The sequence below is a fragment of the Carlito syrichta genome, unplaced genomic scaffold (assembly GCF_000164805.1).
Source record: "Carlito syrichta isolate Samal-C Ts95f unplaced genomic scaffold, Tarsius_syrichta-2.0.1 Scaffold314712, whole genome shotgun sequence".
NCBI lineage: Eukaryota > Metazoa > Chordata > Mammalia > Primates > Tarsiidae > Carlito > Carlito syrichta.
Window position 1 is genome coordinate 72,318 of NW_007258808.1, and position 20,395 is coordinate 92,712.

Here is a 20,395-nt window from a genome sequence, read left to right on the forward strand (position 1 = left end):
GAGGTACCTAGAATATGCAAATACATAGACATGAAAGTAGAATAGTGGGTTACCAGAATCCGAGAGGAGGGGGAAGGGGGAGTTATTATTTAATGGGTTTGGCATTTTAGTATGGGTAGCTAAGAAAGTTCTAAAGATGGATGGATAGTGGTGATGGATGTACAACAACACAACTGTACTAATGCTACTGAACAATATATTTAAAAATGGTTATATGGTAAATTGTATGCATACGTGTGTGTATATATAACATATGTTACCATAATAAAAAGTTATTCATCTCTGGCCCTGTTTATGCTCAAACTTTTACTGCTTTTCCACAGAAGTAACCATCCTCAACTACTCTAATTCTTTTTCCTCATATTTAATTCAGTGTTTCTAAATATTATTCTTAATTCTATTTCTTATAGATGTATTATCTACACAAGAAGGCTTACAAAACTAGTAGCACTCTACACATATGTTTCACTTGCCTTAAACTCCTTAATTTTCTTAACAATATCACAATTTTGGGTTAAGTCAATTAACCAACATTAACAATTGCCTCCTTTTACTAATGTGCTTAATTCTGTATGAATCCACTGCATTTTCCCCCCAAATAATTCAACATCTGGCTGTCTGTCAATTTCTTTTTTTCCTCCTCAAAACCCTTTTCGTCCTCCTGCTCCAATCAGAATTGATAAGATCTTCAGTACATGTCAATGAGGTGACTCCTGGGACTTTCCTTTTTTGCTTCTGAGTTGGATTCTCGTTTACGGAAACCTTTTTCTTTCCTTTCTTGGTTTACTCCCTTGTTTTGCTGGAGCACATCTTTTAGTCATCTCCTAAAAAATGTTCCTCATGAAAGTCCTTGAGTGTTTTCCCTCCTACTTTCACACTTGATTGAGGGTTTGGCTGGATGCAGAATTCTATGTTGAATGGAGAACTCCTGAATTGGTGTTTTACCACCTTCTACCTTTAATCTTTTTTTTTTTTTTTTTTTGGAGACAGGATCACACTTTGTTACCCAGGCTAAAGTACGGTAGCATGATCATAGTTCACTGGCTGTTCATATTCCTAATCCCTCCTAAATGATCCTAAAAGCTTTTTAGATATTCTCTTTATTTCTCATGTTGTAAAAGAAATTTCATAATAAATTTTCTTGTATGGGCCTTTTTTCCTTGATTGTGCTTGGCACTATGTAGTTCTTTTCAATCAGGAAACCCAAATCCTAAAAAATTTTCTAATATTTGTTGATGATTTTCCCCCTTTGTTTTCTCTTTATGAATCCTGTTAATTGGACACTAGATGTCTACAATGATCTCATTGTACATTTTAACTGATACAATTAGCATACAACATTCTACAATACTCTGAGTGTCTAAAGAAGCCTATAAATGTACTAATAATGTAAACTCTTACACAAAAGGATTTAATTACTAATTCTACAAATTATACAGAATCAAAGTTACAATTTCAAATGCCTAACAGTCAGCCAGATAATTTAAGTAAAGGAGGCAGAATAGATGAGAAATGGCAACTAATAATCTGTTCGATGACAGGGACAGGTCAGGCATTACACAACTCCAGCTGATTTTTGGCACAAAAGGATGTGAGCCAAGTATTGGCAGAACTTCCAACTTAACAAAAGAAGCTAGAAATACAGCTTTTTATGGTGAAGTCTCTTGATTTTTAAATATAGGTGATAAATTCCAATTTTAAATACTGTGTAAACCCACACTATGTTAGGCCAAACAAAGGATACCAATGGGCTGGAACAGCCCAAAAGTTTCCAGTTTCTGTGCTCTGGTATACAAGATAATACAGTAGATCAGCTTTGGACTCTGACAGACCTACATTCAGCCTTCAGTCACACTACTTACCAGCTATGGCACTTGGGGAAGGTAACTTCTTTTACACTGTCTATAAAATCAGAATATATTTACTAAAGAGATTTCATAAGATAACACATGTAAACTGCTTACACAACAGTTATAAATGTAAATAAATACTCAATAAGTATTACCTATTATTAAAATACCAAAAAATGGATTGGTGGAGATAATATAAACACTGTCCTAACCATCAAGGCTCCCTATCTGTAAGGAAATAAGACTAACAAAAGAAGTGGAAGGCAGTCATTGTACAGCATTGTGAAGGTAACGTTACTGAATTGTACACTTTTGAATGGTTAATTTTCTGTTATGTGAACTTCACCTCAATAAAGAAAAAAGTGAGAAACAGGGAGGCAATATGAAGGAAGGAGTCAGAAAATGTTAGAAAGGGAGGCTGGAACAGATATCTTTTCTTCTAAATTATTTTGGAGTTTGCCTCTAAATCTCTCTTGAACTCCTTTTTAAAGGCAATAGCCAATAATAACAATGTTAAGGCAACAAACACTTCCCATGTACTGAAAATCAACATACAATTAAGGTTGACTGAGAGACTAACATATAATTAAAAGAATATTTTCAAAGTTTCTTCAGGAAGAAAATATATATAATAGCACAAAAGGAAGTTGGGCTCTTGAATCTGTAAGATAGCTGTTTATATATGGATTAAAAAGCTCACAGTAAACAAGACAATAGATAAATCTTTCTTAAAAAATCACTATCCTGCGCCTTGGGAGGCTGAAGTGAGTGAATTGCCTGTGCCTGTGGGTTCGAGAACCGCCTGGGCAACTTGGCGAGGCCTCATCTCTACAATAAATCAAAAAATTAGCTGGGTGTGGTAGCGCGTGCCTGTAGTTCCAGCTACTTGGAAGGCTGAGGCGGAAGGATCGCCGGAGCCCAGCAGGTCGAGGCTGCGGTGGCCGGGAGCAGCCACTGCACTCCAGTCTGGGCGACAGAGTTAGACTCCAACTCAAAAAAAATCACTAAACACCACAAGACTGTGCTCTTAAGCATTTTCTTATAATACATGTAGAAATCTTCTCACCAAAAATTTCCCAGTAAATGAAGAGGAAGTTAATTATTTCCTATAGATTCAGATGAGGGGAAAATATTTTTATATGCATCTTTTCCATATTCAACTTTTCCCAAATTGTGCTCCATGAAACAATGTTTAAAGAGATGTTACTTAATGTAATACAAACGAAAAAGGCAGGAAAGGGAAAAAAAAAAGAAAAAGAAAAGTGGCATATTAGAATCTCACTCTTGAGAAATTTACAATGCATAGTAGCATATTTACGGTTCTGCAGCAAAAAAGATAGTTCACCTCTGTTTCACCTACATTTTCATGATTTATTAGGGACAAAACAGTTTTTAGGTTATGTCTCTTAAACACAAGAACTATTAATTTCTTAAAGACTGATTAGATTTAAATCAGATAACATAAATTAGGTAACTTTGGTATTAGCCTGAGGGTTAAGATTAAAATACATACCACAATCAATTATCTGAATAAAACATTGTTTCATATTACCAGTATGTCCAAGCAAAAGCTTAGCATCAAGAAAGGAGGAGGAAAAAGGTAGTTGTAAGGAAAAAAAAAGTTTGGGAAAAGTTAGCTCTTTAACTTCCTTCTATGAATGCCCCTGTCCTGCCCTGTCAATTTTGATTGCTTATTACGCAAAACATTTGCAGTTAAGATAGCAAAAATTTTCAGCTTGGTTCATTTTTTTCACACTCCCTTTATATTCCTAATTCTAGGAGATAACCTCAAACCTCAAAAGAAGATGTTAAATATTTGTCTCAAAAATATCGATTATCTCAAGTATAACATTTCACATTGCCCTAACAAACCACAATCCTAAAACAGTTAAATAATATGGACAATTTAAGCATGAAGGTGTTTGCAATTTGAGTTTATTTTACTCAATAATGTAGTACAACAAAACAAAGTCTGAATTTTGCACAGTACTTCCTGTCAGGGGGGGAAAAAAAAATCACTGGAAAATATGGAATTAGAGATAAAAGGGTAATTTCAAATACTCTTTGGGCATCCTAATAGAGAAGGCAAAGAAAAACCCAAGTGAAAATACTTTTGTTAACAGAAAAGTAGAAGTATATGAAAATTTTTTACAAGTTTTTTTCACTGACATATTATCACCTTTGAGCCAAAAAAGGAATCGCTACTGATTATTACTACTGCCCCCAACATAATGTGAACCAATCAAGGAAATTAATCATTTAGGTACTGGGCACAGCCATTCCCTTAGAAAGCAAAATTCCTTCGAAATGGTTGAGTTTTATTTCAGCTGATAGGAAAACCTGCATCCTCCTTCCTGGTCACTGTTCGTCCACTGTCTTATAAAAGAAGGGAAGAAGGCTAGGCAATGGAAGCTATCAAAGCCTTACTGGCCATTTATACCCCAATCAAAAAAGGAACCGGACAAAAGAAACCAAAATGAGAGCACAGCTATTATCTTCTGCTGATAATTCTTCATATTGATATGCTATTAATTACCTAATAGGTGTCAAGATTGGTTGGCTAAAAGAATCTGTGGCCAGGTAACAATTCAGACACATAAAACATTTTCTTAGAAACAGCAGATTTAAAAAGGACATAAGACTAGATGAAACAAACTAGACAGAATTAATGTCAACCTTGATTATTGACTACAAACTCCATGTGTGAATCATTTAATTCAGATGCATAAGGGTAAGAGTTATGAATCAGAAGATGAGGGATCAAAATGTTTCCCAGCATAGTATTTTCTTGGTGAAGTTATTACAATCTAAGGTCTGATGATCAGTTGTACAGGCCCAGAAGCTGGACTTTATCAGTAACCTTAAAAATGACAAATCAACCTCAATGACTAATTCACACTCAGAAGAAACCAATGTAAAAACTAGCACACCAGATTAACTTACCACGAGGGTATCCTTACAGTAATCAGAAAACCCGCCCGCTCTATCTAGTGTGCTCATACTCTTTCAGTATGAGTACTAATCTGGCTGGGTTGGATTAGAACTTAGCTGAATACGGATTTATAGTAATGTGAAGTAGGTCATCTGAGATCTTTTTAATCGGGCCACAGAGAGATCCGATAAACTCTTCTACACCACAGCAGAGAATACATGTTTGTGTACTACACTGCGTGTTTCCCATATTCTCTATCAGCTCACTGTATTTTCTGTAGATGTCATATCATAACAAGCTATCGGCCTGCAACATTAAGCATCCTTCTACTGTGTTCTGCCTAACTATGAGAAGGCAAATTCATTTCCGTATCTTCAAGTTCTTAAACTGTAACTCAGGCACCACTAGATACTACCTATAATTTTAACAGAAACTACAAAAAAAAGTGGGGTTGTAGTTCTTACAGAATTAAAATTTAATTTTGAACACAATCTACATACTACAAAACTCCAAATAAACATAACTTAATACTGCAAAAACGTAATATACTGTGATTCAAAGCAAGTTGCCAAAAGTTAATAACCACTTAGCAAAACAATTTATGACTAGCTCATAAAATAACGCAGATAGTCTATATTCACAACTACTAAAAACGACTTCTACATCTGCATAATGCTTTACAAGTTATGAATTATTTTCCCATCCACTGTAACATTTAATTTTCATAAGCACCAAATGTTTAAATTCAAAGTCTCCAAGAAAAATACTTATGAAAGAATGTAAAAGAAATCATCTGGAATTTATTTTTTGTTTGTTTGTTTGTTTAAGAGATGAGGTCTTGCTATGTTGTCCAGGCTGATCTCGAACTCCTGAGCTCAAGGCAAATAATCCTCCCACCTCAGTTTCCCAAGTAGCTGTGACTACAGGTATAGGCTACAATGCCTGGCTCAGAGATTTAACTTTTTAGAGTCGTTAAAGTTCCTACTGACAATGTACAGTTAATGTATTCATATATATTTTTAATTCCTTCTCTTATAAAATATGCCATGTAGTCATAGGTCATAAGTATACTTAAAAATGTAATATTTAAGTGGGCCTTGAGAACTACAATGTTCTAAACTGAATGATAATTATACTCAGGAAATTCTGCCAAATTATAAAACAGAATAATTTAGACTTTGGTTCACCCTGCAATTCCTTTCTGTATCCCTTGTATCAAGTAATTCTTCAGATACTTTGCACCCCATTAAAAATTGTACTACATAAAAATACATTGTATTAATCATCTAGGTTTATTAAACAAACAAACAAAAACAAAAAACAGAGTACAGAGTACCATGATGTTAATAATAAAAGTTTACATTACAAAGTATGTCTTTTTCTTTGGTTTAGAAATCTTTTCTAAGGAAAACATAACATGAATATAAGCATCAATATTTGAAAGAGAAAATAGAAAATCAAAAGTGTTCTTACCTTACTACATCATCAATATTGTTCCTGTATACGCCTTCAAGTCTTTCTGCAGGAAATCCCATAGCAATAATGTTTGGATAAATATCTGAGTGCTTAAGTTAAGGAAATATCTAAAATATGCAACAATGTAAACTAAATGCACACATTTTAAAACATTAGCCAATTATAAAACGAAAGCTTTATCCCATTATAGGTATTATAATAAAAGGCTATCCATGTATTTATCTATAACCAATTATGTGTAATTAAGAAACACTAGTAAATGTATCAATTCTTAAAAAAGACCCTCAAAACAATTATGGCAAAATAATTTTCAAACCCCTCTATTTAGCAATTACAAATGCACCTCAGGTAAAAAGCATAGATATATAACATTTTATATATACACACATACACACACACATCTAAATAATATAAATATATAAATGCCACATTTACAGTATTTAGGTATATGAGAACAAACAAAAACCTTGGACTTTACAAATCACAAAACTAAAGTATTTGGGGACAAAAACAAAAATATCAAAACCTACCTTAAAAAACAGTTCAACTTCTAGTTTTTCATGGCTAAAAAAGGCACTACATTGTAGAAAAAAGTAGATATAATGAACATCTCGAAGTCAAATTTAAAAGCTAGTTATGCCTCTAAGTAGTTGTAGAATTTGGACAAGTCACTAAACCATTCTAGACCTCAATCTCCTATTCTACATGATGATAAGGTTCAAAGAGATAAACACTAGGGTCTCTTCTAGCCCTTGCTATCTATGACTTGGTAATACTGGACTGAGGTAGAAACTTTATTATTATTATTCTTATTATTACTTCCAATCAATGCACAGGTGGCCCTCGGGTTGCAATGGTGCAGGCACACTTCTACATGGGCCTCTTCCACTTCTGCCACCCTTGAGACAGCAAGACCAACAATCCCTGCTCTACCTCCTCCCCCCTCAGCCTACTCAAAGTGAAATGATTAGGATAAAGACCTTCATGATGATCCCCTTCCACTTAATAAATGTTTTCTCTTCCTTATGATTTTCATAGTAACTTTTGCCTCTAGAACAGTGTAAAAATACACTATATGAGACATACACAAAATATGTTAAAGCAACTTTGTGTTAACAGTAAGGCTTCTAGCCAACAGTAGGTTATTAGAAGTCTTTAGGGAGTCAAAAGTTATTTGTGAATTTTCAGCTACACAGGGGTCAGTGCCCCTAACCCTTATGTTGTTGTTCAGGGGAACTGTCATGAATATTTAGCATGCCTATTACGCGCAATTATGTTACAGAGTATGGCTGGCATAAAAACACACCTCTACACTCAAAAAGCATTTATTATATTATATTCATTTAGTATATTCAACTACAAAAATCATCAACAACCTATATTGTTAGGATTCTTGCCTACCCATCATACCAGCTCTCATGTTTTTCTTGAACTCCATCAATCCTCTCTAACCTCAGGATTTTCTGGCACAGACCTTTCACTCCAGCACAGCTAATTTGCCTAAAGCCTTCTTTTAAGACCAAATCCAATGATGTCTGCCCATCCACTTCTGGATCCATTTATCTTCCAAATACAATTCAAAACTCCTCTAAGGCAATGCCCTTTTCTAGGTCTTTTTTTTTTTTTTTCCCCAGCAGCCTTCACATTATTCACTTGTTTTCAATAATACTTTCAACCCAAAAATAATTACCAAATTACTGAAGGTTTTTGTTTTAATACTATAATTTAAGAAAAGGTTAATATGTGCACAACATGTTCTTTCTATGAGATAATTATAATCTGACTGGAGAGATCTATACCATATACCTACAGGATGTATCTTTTGTACAGCGATGGGAGGAATAATATTTACACATGTATTTGCTTTACTGTGAACACTTAACATGCACACGCATGAACGAGTGATAAATGAGAAACTAATAAAAATGGTTGCTTCATAGAGAAAAGGGAAAGGAAGAAGAAGCATAGCAGAAACATGTGGAAACAAGACTCTTGTGTATATCTTTATATAGTTTTGACCTTTGAATTACACATAAGAAAAAAAGACTTTAAAAAAAAAATCTCATACATTGAACACAGCTAAAAAAAAAATAAACCTGATTAAATATCAAGTTGGCAACCAGGAAAAAGGTTTTATTTTAAGGCTATTGGGACACTGCAAATAGCAAACTTCTTTTGATGGCTTTACTGTTTTTAGTCATATTATTATTGATATCCCCAATTATTTTCTTTGTATTATAGAAATAAACAATAAAGTTATGCTGATTTTAGGATTCATGATTGTAAGTGTAAGAAAACAGAGATAACATTGTAAAATCAAGAAATCACCTAAAAATTAAAATATCAATTTCAATAATTCATGTTTATAAAAATCTAAGTTTTCTAGGTCTTTTCACTGACATGGCTTACAAACAACGTCACCCTAGGAATAGTAAACATTCCTAGAACCCAGATTTTCATCTCTAATACCATAATATACTTTAAAAAAACCACATTCCTGGAAATAAAAGAGTTCATGCCAGGTCCGGGGGCAGAGAAGACACAGGTGAGCCTGGGATATCTTTCTGTGCCAACAGAGCAAGGAACGCTTACAGAGATTAACAGTCTATATATCAAATATACAGAGTTAGCATAAAGGTCTCAATAATTAGCTGTAATAATCTAAACAAAGAAAACATTTAGATATTAGTAAATTAAAACAACCTTATGAATAAAGCAAAAATCCCTAAGTCTATAAAGATACTCAAGATAAAAAAAGTTAAAACAACAACAAAACCCTCTTCATGTAATACCTCCTGAGGTAGCTAATGGAACAGTTCTTCACTTTGAAAAGTGGTAAAGGAAGAGTATTTATCTTGCTCTTCCTGTAGAAACTATATTTAAAGGTAATCAAATAGCCTCACTTCATAAGCTCTACCTTACAGAAAAACATCAGTTGATAAATGCAAAAGGACAGAATTAGAAAAGTCATGTTTTTGTAAATCCTAATGAAATTATTGATATATGCAAAGATTAACAAATGGTGCTAAACCAACAGGTGAGTGGTTGATGAGATGCTGAATTTTCTTACAGAACTAAAACAATGCCACACAAAATACTTTCTAATGTAAGGTGATAAATATAATTCAACAATGGTCAAAAAAGACTGTCACTGCCCAATGTCAGTGGCCAATTTCTGTATCATCAAGAGTCAAGTAGGAATCATGTAACTTCTGATATGCAATATAAAGGATACAGCATCACCTATGACAGCCAAGTATCTTCAATTTAAATCCACAGACCCTTTAGATGTACATTTAAATTTGCAAGAAATACATAGGATAGAAGAAGTCAATTACATCAGGACAGAGTAAATTGAACAAATTTAAAAGGTCTGTAGGACATGACCTAGTCTCCAACAAGTTAGTAACTTTTTTTTTTAAATGGGGAAGATGAGGGCTGCCCTTGATTTTTAAAGACTTAATAAGGTTTCTAACAATCAATATCATGAATATAATGCTGGGCTGGATACTGTTTTAGACAAACCAGCCATAAGGGACAACTGTGAGGCAACTAGAAAAATTTTAATGTGATATGCCTAGTGCATGAGATGAAAACTTAACAAAATGAAAAAGTACATATAAATAACTTTAAAAGGTAGATTTCAAAATAGAATGTACAGTATAATGCCATTTTGAAAAAACAATACATATCTATACATATGTAAAAAAAGAGATTACAAACTAAGGTACTAAAAGTAATAATCCACAGGTGTTAGGGATGCACATTTTCCTCATTTTTGTTTGTTTCATATTTTCTATTTTTGCTACAATGTACCTGCACTGTTTCTATAACAAATTTCTTAAACTATGTGATTTATAATTATCTCTGAGTCTGTTTACTAAGTATCATGATAAAACATTGTCTTGCCCTGTATGACTTAAATAAGCCCTGAATGTAGTTTATTTAAAATGCTTAAGTTTTTACCATAAATACTGTACTAATAAAAGCATCTAACATTTAAGTAATATTTATTATGTGCTGGTAGTAATTTTTGTTACTTCAAAAACACATAAATTCACTCCCAACCTCAAAGGGTTATTATAAAGACTCCAAAAGAAAACTATTAGGATTATCATTTTAGCATCAAAAATATTAGTTGTCATCTTATTATTCTCACATAAGAAAGTAGTCCCAACTCTTAGCCAACCTCTGGCATAGGAAAAATTAAAAAATAAAAAATAAAACAGCCTCACCTAAAAATGGAGCTCTTGTGCAATTATCGAAATGTTTTGGCATATTATGTATGTTCAATAAAAAAAAAAAGAGAGAGCAAGAAAAAGAGAGCAGAGACACAATCAATCCTAAAGCAATAAATCTTGAAACTGAACTGTCTTTACTTTTAAACTCTGCCTTAGAGGACAAACGTAAGAAAATGGAACATGTCAGGAAAAAAATGAAGCACTGAAAGCAACAGTAGGGAACCCAAAGCATTCTCTGCTAACCATCACTCCGAAATTCCCATCTAAAAAGTTACAAATACATTTTGGTCAAACACATATATTAAAATTATCTACATTTTTGAACAATGAAACAAAGAATTATATTTATTAAAAGCTAGAATTATTATCACTAACAAACTGACCAAACCTAAACCATTAAATTCAGTGAGAAAGTCAATAAGATTTTCCCTTCATAGAAAAGCACAGAAATACAAAGTCCCTTGAAATGTGGTCATTCTAACCAGAACTAAACTCAAAATTCATCGTTGAAATATGCTAATAAAGCAAGTGTCTTAGTCCATTTTCTGCTGCTACAGAATACCACAGACTGAATAATTTATAAAGAACAGAAGTTTATTTATTTGGCTCATAGTTCTAGAAGGTGGGAGGTCCAAGATCAAGGAGCCACATCTGGTGGAACGTATCACATGGCAAGAGATGGCATGAGCATCTGAGACAGAAAAAGGGGGCCAAACTCTAGAGATAACCCCATTCCTGGAAGAATGGCATTAATCCATTAATGAGAACAGAGCCCTTATGACCTAACCACCTCTTCAAGGTCACCTCTTAATATGAAGACATGGCAATTAAATTTCAAAATGAGTTTTAGAAAGAACATTCAAACCATAGCACCGTTCCCCTGGCCCCCCAAAACACATGTCCTTCTCTCCTACAAAATATGTTCATCTTATTCGAATAGGCCCAAAAGTCTTAATTCATTCCAGCTTCAACTGCAAGTCCAAAGTAGCTTCTAAATCAGATATGGATGAGACTCAAGGTACAATTCCTCCTGAGGCAAATTCCCAGCAGTTTTGAGTCTGTAAAATCAAAACCTGTTATGTACTTGGTGAAGGCACAATGGTTGGTGAGGCATAGGACAGATACTCCCATTCTGAAAGGGAGAAATAAGCAAGAAGAAAGGGATAAGAGTTCCAAGTAAGTTCAAAACCCCAACAAGGCGAACAACATTAAAATCTTCCTTTACTCCATGTCCAGTTTTTTGATACAAAGAGGTGAGGGCTGGGCCCCCAAGGCGTTGGGAAGCCCTACCCCCATGGGTTTACTGAGCTGAGCCCATGCAGCTTTCTTGGGTTAGAGGCTGATGCCTGCAGTTCTCCCAGGCTGACACTGCCCACTGGTGGCTCTACAGGTCTGAGGCCTCAGTGGTGGTCTTGCTGCCGCGGTTCCACTAGGCAATGCCCTAGTGGGGACTACCTGTGATGACTCCAACACCACATTTCCACTCAGTATTGTCCTGATTGAGGCTCTGCAGTGGCTTCATCCCTGTGACAGATACTTGCCTGAGCCCCCAGGCTGACCCTGACATCCTTTGAAATCTTGAAATTAGCACAAGGACACTTGAGTACTCAGTCTAAGTCACACCTCAGACCCCTTGAGCTGTGGATATGGTGGCCAAGGAGCAATGGGCTGAAATGGAAGGAGCAGAGTCTTGAGGTAGCCCTTGGCAGAAAGCCTGTGGACGACTCAGGCCTGTCTGCAACTCCCAAATCATGCCCCACCAGAGTTCAGCAACTGTGGGTGGGAGGGGCAGTCTTAAAGATCTCCAAAATGCCTTTGAGGTCTTTCTCCCACTGTCCTAATAAATAGCACCTGGCTCTCTCTCCTAGCCATACTCATCTCTTTAGCAAACAGCTGCTTGGCCTGAATCTTGGTTAGCTCTCTAAGCATACCTTTTCATTTTTTAAGTGGCCAGGTTGCAAATTTTCCAAATCTTTCCATTGAGCTTCTCTTTTAATGATAACTTGTCCTTAAGTTATGTCCCCTCATCAGCTTAATGCAAATGGTTAAAAGCAGCCATGTGGCAGCATGAATGCTTTGCTGCTTAGTTATTTCTTGTCAGATTTCCTAGTTCATCACTCCTAAATTCTGCATTCCACAAAGCCCTAGGAAATGGACACAATTCTGCCAAGTTCTTTGCAACTATATAACAAGGGTGGCCTTTACTCCAGTTTCCAATAGCTTGTTCTTCATTTCCATGCGAGACCTCATCAGAGTAACCTTTACCATTTATATTTTACCAATGTCCCTATCATGGCCACTTAAGTAATCTCTAAGAAGTTCCAGACTTTCCCTACAACCTTCCTCTTCTGACTCCTCACCAGAATTGCCCTTAATTCTCCATTCACATACAGGCTTTTTAAATGTTTCTCCAAATTATTCTAGTGCAGTACACGTAAATAAGTGGCATGTGAAAGTCACTTTCACATGTCCAGGTACTTGTTATGGCAATAATCCCACTCCTTGGCACCAATGTTTTTACTGTTTTATGTGACTATACTAGAATACCACAGACTGGGTAATTTATAATGAAGAGAACATTATATGGCTCATGGTTCTGAAGGCTGGGAAGTCCAAGAGCATGGCATCAGCATCTGGCAAGGGTCTTTGTTCTAAGTCATCCCAAGGCAGAAGGTGGGAGGAAGCAAATGAGACAGAAGAAAAGGGGGCTGAACTGCCATTATAACTTTTCCACTACCATGATAACAGCATTAATCCATTTATAAAAACAAAGACCTCATGACCTAATAACCTCTTAAAGGTCCCAACTCATCACAATGGCAATTAAATTTCAAATGAGTTTTGGAGAGGACACTGAAACCACAGCAGTAAGTAAAGGATCTGGTTAGCATACTTAAGAAAACTTGCCTGTAACTATACATAAGTGTTATATACTCATTAAAGCTAACCTCCTCCAGTTGGCCTCCTCCTTCATCCATATAATCATTCAAAAGTATACTGAATATTATATGCAAGAGACATTGAGACTATAAGGCTAATAAATAAATAAGCAAAGACTACCTCCCTAAAGAAGTTCCTATTCTATTAGGGGAGTAAGACACAGACCTACAACTGTGCCAGAGGCCCTATGATGCAAAAGACCAAGATATTTTAAGACTTAAAGAAGGAGGGATTAATTCTGTGCAGAAACAGATAAAGCTTCACCAAGCAGGTAATATGCTAGATAATCCTTAAGAGGCAAGTCAGACACCAGTAGGCAGAGAAAGAAACAAGAGCAGTTAGAACATTCCAAAGCCTAGAGATATGGAAAAACATTAAAAAGTCAGGAAAAAAACAAGTAGTGCAGCTTATACACAAAGCTATATGAAGAGAGAGGCAGGACTGACAGAAGGTAAGGATGACATTCAGTTTTAAGGATGCCAAGGGAGTTCACTTTTACCAAACAGATAAGGAGTTAAAGCCCAGGATCAACATGAGAACCCCTTGCAGCACAGCAATCTTGTTCATGGTTCTATTTCTTCCTTTACACAGAGTCTAGGAATTCAAACCTTTTTAAGGTTTCCTTTCACTCAGATTCTTGCCTTCCTTAGATGAGAAACTTTACCCAAGACTTTGGCAGCCATCATTAAGTTAGAAAGATGCAGACAACTAGTTATCTGCTGAGTTATCCTGTACCAGACAGTATGCCAAATACATTCTCATTTAATTTTAACAATCCTACAAAGTAATATTGCCATTTCATGGATGAAGAAATTGAGGATCAAAATGACTAGGCAATTTGCCCAAGGTCCCAAAGCCAGTAAGTAGAAAGTTATAATTCAAACCCAAGTTATATACAAAACTCCAAAGTCCGAGCTTTTTATACCACTCTGCCTCCTAAGAGGAGATTAAGATTTTTATATTTCTATATCAAACTAGAAATATAAAATTTTCAAAGGAAATGGTTTAAAATAAAAGTGATTTACTAACATGCAACTACATTTACTAATAAACAGTTAAAACTAAAACATTTCTAAAGACAATACAATACAAAAATCTATTGGCATTTCCAAAACTGATGCTAGCAACCACCTAAATGAGTACTGAATCTTCAGGCAAATATTTCTTATGCCACAAATTATACCAATAAACAAAATCTAATATACAATATTTCTGCTTCTCCATTTGTTATAATTATGACATTCTTTTTTAGAAAAATGATTTAAACCACATAAGAACTGAGGAACTAAAATAAATATATTATTACTTCTAATACAAAACAGCCTTAGCCTATACCTTCTTTTGGAAAAGTAGCAGCATGTTTAATATAAATTTTCAACTAATGGCTTAAGCATAAAGAACAGTACTAACTAGGTCACTAAAGAAAACTGAATATTTCCAGCATCTACAGGTTTATTTGCAGGCAGTGGGGCATAATGGTTAATAACATACACGCAAGAGCCAAGTTGCCTGGACATGAAACCTAGCTTCACTTATTAATTATGTCACCTCAGGCAAACTGCATACTCTTCCTGTTTCTGTTTCTTAAGTAAAATTGTGATAATAAAGGTACCTATCATATAGGATTGTTTTGAGGATTAAAGGAACTAATATATGAGCAATGTTTAGAACAAGTAATAGCTGTCTATCAACCGAGCAAATAGTACTACCTTATCCCATAAGAGTTCACCATAACTACTTGGTTGTTTTGTTTTGTTTTTTAACTGACAATAACTTATGGAATAATCTAATTGTTCTAAAGAATATCAAAGCCTAATAGAAACTTTAACCCTTTGAAATATTTACCAATTCACTTTTTTTTTTTTTTTTGAGTTCGAGTTTCACTCCGTTGCCCAGACTGGAGTGCAGTGGCTGCTCCCAGCCACCACAGCCTCAACCCGCTGGGCTCCGGTGATCCTTCCCCCTCAGTCTTCCGAGTAGCCAGAATTACAGATGCACGCTACCACACCCGGCTGATTTTTGATTTATTGTAGAGATGAGGTCTCACCCAGTTGCCCAGGCGGGTCTCGAACCCGCAGGCTCAGGCAATCCACTCACCTCGGCCTCCCAAAGCACAGGATTACAGGCAGAGCCACCGAGCCTGGCCACCAATTCACCTTTTAAGCATGTATTTTATTCTAACTTAAGAACATGTGTAAAATATTGTTACAAACAAAAAAAATCTTCTTCTCATAGTATCAATGACTACTATATATAAAATATGAAGAAAGGTAAAAGAAATGCATACATGTTACTTTCTATCTTGTCTAGGTTGGATGGCCTACACAATTCCAGGAAACCTGAGATACACTGGACAGTTCTTCTCCCCACCCTTGAGCAAACATGTTAAATTTGTTTTGCTTTGTTTTACTTGAAATATAATTAATACACAACAAACCAACACAGATCTTAGGTGATTAGTCTGATGAGTTTTGATAATTGTATTTACAGGTCCTGTGCTAAGCACCTTATGACTACTGCCATTTAATACAGAAGACTAAGGTTCCATTCCCAGCTTTGCAACTAAGCTTTCAGCTTCAGGTAAGTCACCCAATCTCTGCACCACTGTTTGCACAGTCTTGAATCGGGCGCTACAATAATCCCTTCTCACAAGAACAATAACTGTCCCAAAGAAAAAAATTAATGGTAATTAAGCAATTAATGGTAATTCTGTCCACAGAAGTCACTTTAATCCACAGTATAACTAGCCTAGCTATTACAAAATACTGTGGCTACTTTACCAGCTACATAAGTTTTTATTGTCTGTGTTAAGCATCCAATCAAGACTTAAAACACAAGAAATAAATTCCAAGTTACATCTAAGTAACAAAATATCTTTTAATAAACAACTTCTGAGTTGAAATCTAAGTAAAATGTATACTTTATCTCAAATTTGTATTTGCACCTAAATTAATGGGAGTTTATGCTAGAAATTGAACAATTTTCAAAGACTTAACTAAAAATAGCTCCCTAAGCCTTATAAGAGTAAGAACATCTAACATGTACACTAGATCTTATTTTAGGTATAATGGTTTCCTAAAAAGTAAAACAGTTGTAAAAGTTTCTTTGTAGTGCTTAAAATTTCTTTGTAGTTCCGGGCTTTGGACCCTTCCCCCACCTTGGGGAGGTGAATCTTCTCTCTCTCTCTTCTCTTTCTCTCTCTAATTTACTTTTAAATTAACTATATTTTTAATCCTAAAAAAGAAATTTCTTTGTAGACCCTAAACAAGTTATAAACTAAAATTCATTGTCACAAACCAATAACTTTTTTGCCATAATTTTAAAAATTATCTCCACAAATCACAGCTAAGTTATCTTTTAAATTATAGTTAACTAAAAGTTACAGTAACATATTAAGCTATAACATATACAAGGAACATGAATGTCAAAACAGAAAATGATAATACAGTTTCAGAAAGGTAATCAGCAAAAAGCATTAAAAGCAAATAAGAAGTTGCCTGGCTCATAAAACACTGAGCTAAACCAGTGGCAGAAGTGAAGATATGAATAAAGTCAGACTAACAAGAGAAAACAACAGGGCTGGGAAGCAGATATGTGAACTTTACCATTTAGTTTTATTTCCTAGGAATTTCTGGAGCTTTCCCCCTGCTGTCAGTGCTTCCAAACAACACACAGTTAAGGTTCATGTAAGGGGAAAAAAATTCTGCCACTGATGCATAAACTACATCAGGTCATAAACTACATCATGTTTACACTGCTTTCAACAAATTTTAATAAGCTTAAACTTAAATACTTCCTATGTCACAGTTAAATCCATATTATCAATTTTTCTAATCAAATTATGCTTTAAATACCAATCTCATGAACTACTATGACTTTCTCATTTTGTGAAATATTTTATTTCCTGCTAGATTTTATTTTTTCCTATTAAGTATATTGAATGTTGATGATGGGCTCTGGTTTCTAAATTGAAGATCTATATTGGGAGAAAAGGAGAAATAGCAGTTCCTTATATTTTCCAGTTAATAAAGTACTAATTGTTCATTATTTAAGAACAATGTCCTTATAAAACATATACTCACCCCTGTACAGATCAAACTAATGCAGCCTAAAATCTTGTTTTCTAAAGGGAAGGGTACACAGGTACAAAAAGCTTGAACTAGAAAACTGTTAACAGGAAGAGTCCTCCCAAAAATGGGATTTTAAGAATAAAGAAGGAATAGCCTGGAACAATACAGGAACATTTAAATATTTACTAGGTGCCAGGTCCTGTGCTAAACACCTTATGACTACTGCCATTTAATACAGAAGACTAAGGTTCCATTACCAGCTTTGCAACTAAGCCTTCAGCCTCAGGTAAGTCACCCAATCTCTGGACCTCAAATATTTTGGTTTTGTTCTTTTGTAAAATAATGATACTACCAACTTGCTGTAACTTCTTCACTGGACCAAATAGGATATATGAAAATATCTTTAAATCTTTAAAACTCCAAAGAGCTCTACAATTGTAAATAAGAGGTTATTATTAGAGGCTTCATCAGTTTAAAATGTCCTGTTATTTAAATTTTGTTTAAAATGATTCATTACAAGGCAACTCAGTAAGGTGTTTTATTAACAAACTGTAAAAGAAGAATTCTGGTGTATTTATTAACTTAAATTAACGTTCGCATAAATTTTAGGTTCCTTTTAATACTTTCTAGTTAATCTGCTAGCAATGCCAAATGAGAAAGGACACTTTACTGCCAAATAATCTATGAACTCTACTGAAGTTTCCTACTTCTCCCAATACTTTTTTTTGAGTTGGAGTCTCACTCTGTCACCCAGACTGGAGTGCAGTGGCCGCTCCTGGCCACCGCAGCCTCAACCTGCTGGGCTCCAGTGATCCTTCTGCCTCAGCCTTCCGAGTAGCCGGAATTACAGGCATGCGCTACCATGCCCGGCCTCACCTCCTTACTTTCATGCTTTTTTATTAGATGTACTTGTAATGACTAAAAAGTTTGCATGTATATTTGCTTTGTAATAGAAGTTTAGATCTCACTTTCTAAATGGAAACAACACATTCTTCAAAAGTAACATCGAGAACTGCCAGCAATTTTCTACTTGGTAACAATAAATTTGTTCATTTGGTAACAAATCTGTAACTTGTCCAAAAGAACTACAAAACTGCTATACCTTTTACTATAGCAATTCCACTCTAGCAATATACTCTAGTACACAAAGAAAAAAATAGAAACTATATAAAGATACACAACAATGCTGTTTATAAAAGAGAAAAAAATGGAAATAACCCTAACTCCGAATGACAAACAAACCAAAGTATTTAGGCTAGACTAATAAAATACTACTTATATAGCTTTAAAAATAAGTAACTATTGAGAGAGAAAAATCGTATTTGTGAAAAGACAGACCACCTAATAGTACGAAAACACTGACTACAATTGTGTAATAATGTAATACGTGCATTAACAAATAAAGGAAGATAATTTCCAGTGGCAAACACCTGAAATAAAATTAACTTTTTTCCAACTGAACTCATTAAATTTTAGAACCATTTTAAAGCTATTCAAGCCAGATATCTAAAATTAAACTCAGTTTAAAAAATTATCCTATCAAATAACAGACAACATTAGCAATAAGCTAAAATTCCAAAACACTAAAATTTACTTAGTATTTTAGCCAAGGGCTTATGTTCTCTCAACTAATTTAAACATTTTTTCTTCATAGCAGGTGTTAATTATGAAATAATATATCTATAACTGCTCAAGTCTACATCTGTGAACCTCTAAAAATTTAAGTTGCCCAACTAACTGGTTTTAACGAGTATACCAAACAATTACCTTCTTCCTAGGTCTCTGGATGAATATGATAAGACTGGTTTCCTGTTTCAGAATTCTGCTGCTGTTAAAATACACACACCACACACACACACACACACACACACACACACACACACCCTACAGTTTTGCTCTTGCTAAAAAAACATCTAGGACTAATTGCTAATGACAAATCAAACAAAATATGAATATAACTTATATAACAGCTTTCAAAAAGATTAGTTCAATGACACATGTCAGACATACTTGTTAACAGCATTATATACTTGAACTAAACCAAATGCTAACTCAATAATTTTCTACAGCAAAATCACAATCAAGCATACAAGGGATTGTCTAAGTTAAAACTGCAATGTTGACACAGCATTATCATAAAGTTATAAGAAAATATCTTTAAATCTCTAATCTTTACATTCAATGTTAGATTTTTAAGTTACTTCTGTAATAACTTTATGCTTATCAAGGCCATGCTTTTATAATTTATCTTACCAGGAATTATTACCCTAAAACACTAGGTATTATCTACTCGATAATTATGCAAAAAGATATAAGGTCACTAATTTTTACAGCAAAAAAGATATTCAAAAACAGGTAAAGTGCAGAAGATACCAAGAAATGTATCAGTATTTTGAGAACAAAAACCCAGTAATATTTAGTGCCTAGAATAATAGCTGCATTCCAAATAATAATAATAATAATAATAACAGATTCCAAAACTTCCATCTTTACTGACTTTGCAGATGCAACCATGATCTTATTCAAAACTTACTCCGCACAAGATACTAAGAAAACAAAGTTCTAATACAAATATATCTGCAGCAAATGAGTTTTCCTTTTCCTAGCAAGGCAAAACTACAAAACTTTTATATTTGCTTCTAACCATCAACATGTACCTTTCAAAGAAAGCTCTGTTAGTCTGAAGTCATTTTATTTGTTTATTTACTTATTTACTTATTTAGAGTCAGAGTCTCACTCTGCCAACCCAGGCTTAAATGCAGTGGCACTCTCACAAACACCACAGCCTCGAGCAGTTGGGCTCGGGCAATTCTTCTGCCTCAGCCTTCCCAGTAGCTAGAACTATAGATGGGCACTATCACACTCAGCTAATTTTTTTATTTATCA

At 34.6% G+C, this 20,395-nt stretch overlaps 1 protein-coding gene across 2 annotated transcripts in view; it reads right to left on the minus strand.

Moving 5' to 3' along the window:
* Positions 1-20,395, minus strand: part of PTEN (phosphatase and tensin homolog) — a 94,555-nt gene that overhangs the window by 60,489 nt on the left and 13,671 nt on the right. For both annotated transcript variants that reach the window (XM_008071752.2, XM_021719430.1), the window contains exon 2: positions 6,256-6,340. In XM_008071752.2, the coding sequence (XP_008069943.1) occupies positions 6,256-6,340 (85 nt within the window). The remainder of the gene's footprint in view (positions 1-6,255; positions 6,341-20,395) is intronic.